Source organism: Durotheca rogersii, assembly GCF_024521655.1.
Source record: "Durotheca rogersii strain YMJ 92031201 chromosome Unknown GGS23scaffold_22, whole genome shotgun sequence".
In the NCBI taxonomy this organism is placed as follows: domain Eukaryota; kingdom Fungi; phylum Ascomycota; class Sordariomycetes; order Xylariales; family Xylariaceae; genus Durotheca; species Durotheca rogersii.
The window spans coordinates 88,212-91,255 of NW_026251253.1; the positions used below are offsets into that span (position 1 = coordinate 88,212).

The window sequence follows — 3,044 nt, forward strand, 5'->3', positions numbered from 1 at the left end:
GGTGGCCCCTCACGAGCAAGGCAAGGGAAAGAAAACAATAGGGCAAGGCGATCCGGGGAACTCAGGTGAGCGAGATGGGGAGGGAGAAGATGACGCTGTCACACCGAGAACATGGGAGTAAGGTCCAGGTGGAGGGATGCGGGAGGGCTGGCTTAATAATGATACCCATCCAAACCCCTTGCTGACACTAGCGTTATCTCCAAATGATTCAATGCTGATTCCACTCTCGTTTGGTGAGAGGGGCGTGCAGGACCTGATCCTTGCTTCCACATATGCACAACCCGCACAAAGCGAGGGCTTGGATATTGTCCTCCCTTCTCCCAAACGCCCTAAGAAACGCGGCCTGTTTACGGTCGTTGTTATTCCTATTCCTTTCTAGCAGGTGTATACGAGTATGCGACGGCAAGATCCGCGGGGCAACATGCCATTCTATCATTCGTGATTACAGATCCAACATGATATGTTTGGTCGATCCTTGGGGGGTAACAGAAGGTTGCACGCCCAGAGAGGGCACGGTGGTCGCGACAGCAAATGGTATGGTGCCATTGTTATACATCGTATTGTTCTGTTTCGCAACTCGCCGTGGCCTATAACAATGGCTCAGGACACGAAAGAAGCCGAGTTGCCCCTCCCCTTCCCCCCCTCACTAATCAGAGAGGTAAGTACGAGTATGCAAGGTAAAGCAAAGATAGGTATGTAGTTGAGCAGCATCGAGAGAGGGGCATTGGGGCTAAACCGTATAGGTATCGGCATAAACGCTACAGATGAAGAAATCCACCCTCCCTCCCCTCCAAAAAAAAACGCCACAGATGCACTCCTTCTACCACAATTGGTAATACAACGGTGGGCATGATGGCTCTGATCGCCCAGGTTCTTCTATAGCATGGAATTCAACCGCTGATGCCCCCAACCTTTTGTGCTCCTTCAGGAACTTGGGGGCGCATGTTTCCCCATCCCAGCCAAAAAAGAAATATCACCTGTGAACGCCGTGCAGTTATGCATGTCGAAGAGAACTAGTCAACAAGGCCCCCCCCCCTCCCCTCGTCATCCCACCTCTCCTCCCTAGACTGGGAGGCGAACGCGGCCTAGACAGACACCTCCGGGCCCCGGAGCTTGGTCATGACCGTAATGATTCCATATTGCTATATCCGGAGTAGATCATAGGATCCCCGACGCCTAACATGACTTCGGGGTTTGCACATTGGATCATATGAGGCTTGATAGTGCCGAATTCGGATTCGACCAATCCTTGGCTCAGCATCATATCGGCCATGTCCATATCCATCCCCGGTATGAATTGCGGCGACAGGTCCATCGAGTTCGGCCTGCTCATACTCCAGGTCGGGAATGTTGTGGGAGCCGAAGGCGATTGGACGGCGAATAAACCTCTGGAAGGGTCCATCTCGGATTGCATGGTCTTTGCTTCTATATCGTAGGACGCGAAGCTTTGCGGCGACAGGGTCTGCAAGTTTTGCCCGCTCATCATCACCTTCCTATAGTCTTGCTCAAAGTCCGAATGGTCTAGCTCCGAAGAGCTTGCGCGGTCGGTTCTGGTACAGTTTGATTCGGTCTCGGATCGATGCTCCGTCGTATGTGCTTCCTTCTCTCTTTCCCGCTGCTGGACATCCAACTCAGCCGCCAATTTCGCCAATCCTGCTTCATCCTCAGGGAAGACCGAGTGAGGCGGGAGATCGGCGTCGGCATTAGGTCGTATGCACCCTAGTTTTGTCGCGATGTTATGGATCACTGGCTGGCCTCTATCGTTGAGCTCCGGCTCTCCTAGGTCCCATGTTTGCCCATTCCTCACCATGGCATATAACTTATGTACCGTGGCAATTAACGCGAATTGGGTGTTCTCGAGAACTTCGGCATATCTGATATCCGATCAGCGACATGGTAAGTCACTCGGAGAGAAAGAAGGGGGAGAGATAGCCCTACCCTCTGGGTAATTGTTTGTATTCTGTCTTTTTGCGTGTGCCTGCAGTGCATACCAGGCCATCGTCTTTACACCTCTTACATGGGAATTCCCCGTCACACTAGAGAGTTGGGTCAGTAAAGACGGGGGGTACCAGCCGAACACGCACTCTACTCACCTTGGTCTTTTTCATTCGACATCTCTCGCATGCTTTCCAGACCCGCTTGTGCCTGTTGTCGATAGCATGTGGCGAGAGGGGAGGAGGATGATCGTGAGCAGGGGAGTGGGAAGCGTGATTAGCTGCTCGTTTCCCGCCTCGATTATGTATTGGCTTGACTGGCTTAGTACTAGACGCCGTGTTCCTCCTCGCCGCCGCGGCCGGCTTCGTACTGTCCTCGACGGGGGGCGTGGGCATCCCGCTTTCCATTTTGGGAGGCCAAACTAATACGGGGGTGGGAATTAGGTAAGACCGGGGCAGGATATGGAATGGGTCGAGTGGTAGACAAGCTCTGTCTAGGCGTGCGGGAGAGGGTGAGAACGTGTATGTGTGTGGGTGTGCTTAAATAAGTGAATTGGAATCCCGTTGAAATTGGAGGGGCAGGCCTCTGAATTATGGAACTCGAAGGCAGAATCCGAGTAGGAGAGGGGGATAGGCCTCCAATAATAAGGAAGGGAAGGGAGGAAAGGAGGGAAACAGAGAAAGGATGGGTTGGTTATTCAAGGAAATGTAGAGAAAATGTGACTTTCAACTGGGATTAATAATGCACCAAGTGAACCGAGCTTTTTAAGGGCGTGACGATTATGTGATGTTGCAGTTTAGACCCGGCAACTTTATTCTGGAAACCAGCGGTCGAAACTAAACCGGAGACCAGGGATTAAGGCCTACAGATCGGCCGCGCTTTATGTCCGAGAGTGCGGGTTTGGCAACTTGCTGACTGGTCGATTTTGGTAGTTCGAAGTCTTTCTTTGACGGAACCCGAGACCCCATTCAATATGTTACCGTCCAAGGCAGGGAATCGCAGACTGGTATTGTGTCCAGGCGACGTGCAAAACCTCTCCGTGACCCGGGCAGGTACCGCTATCGAAAGCGCAAGGAATCGTGGGCGTCTTTGTGTGTTCCGAGCGAGTT

At 52.4% G+C, this 3,044-nt stretch overlaps 1 protein-coding gene across 1 annotated transcript; it reads right to left on the minus strand.

The window, feature by feature from the left end:
- Nucleotides 1–855: 855 nt before the first annotated feature.
- GGS23DRAFT_217720 (uncharacterized protein) lies at nucleotides 856–2,828 on the minus strand. Its single transcript, XM_051511948.1, has 3 exons — nucleotides 2,094–2,828; nucleotides 1,939–2,036; nucleotides 856–1,874 (listed from the first exon to the last, which is right to left on the minus strand). Exons 1-3 carry the CDS (start codon nucleotides 2,340–2,342, stop codon nucleotides 1,118–1,120), a joined length of 1,104 nt encoding a protein of 367 aa, XP_051369340.1. The 5' UTR covers nucleotides 2,343–2,828; the 3' UTR covers nucleotides 856–1,117.
- Between the last annotated feature and the right edge of the window lie 216 nt (nucleotides 2,829–3,044).

What these genes read in the sequence shown, in the direction of transcription:
- GGS23DRAFT_217720 (XM_051511948.1), bottom strand. Translation starts at nt 2,342, where the DNA reads ATGGAAAGCGGGATGCCCACGCCCCCCGTCGAGGACAGTACGAAGCCG. An exon ending in GTCGAATGAAAAAGACCAAG is followed by an intron (nt 2,037 to 2,093) that starts GTGAGTAGAGTG and finishes CCAACTCTCTAG; the next exon opens with TGTGACGGGGAATTCCCATG. An exon ending in TACAAACAATTACCCAGAGG is followed by an intron (nt 1,875 to 1,938) that starts GTAGGGCTATCT and finishes ATCGGATATCAG; the next exon opens with ATATGCCGAAGTTCTCGAGA.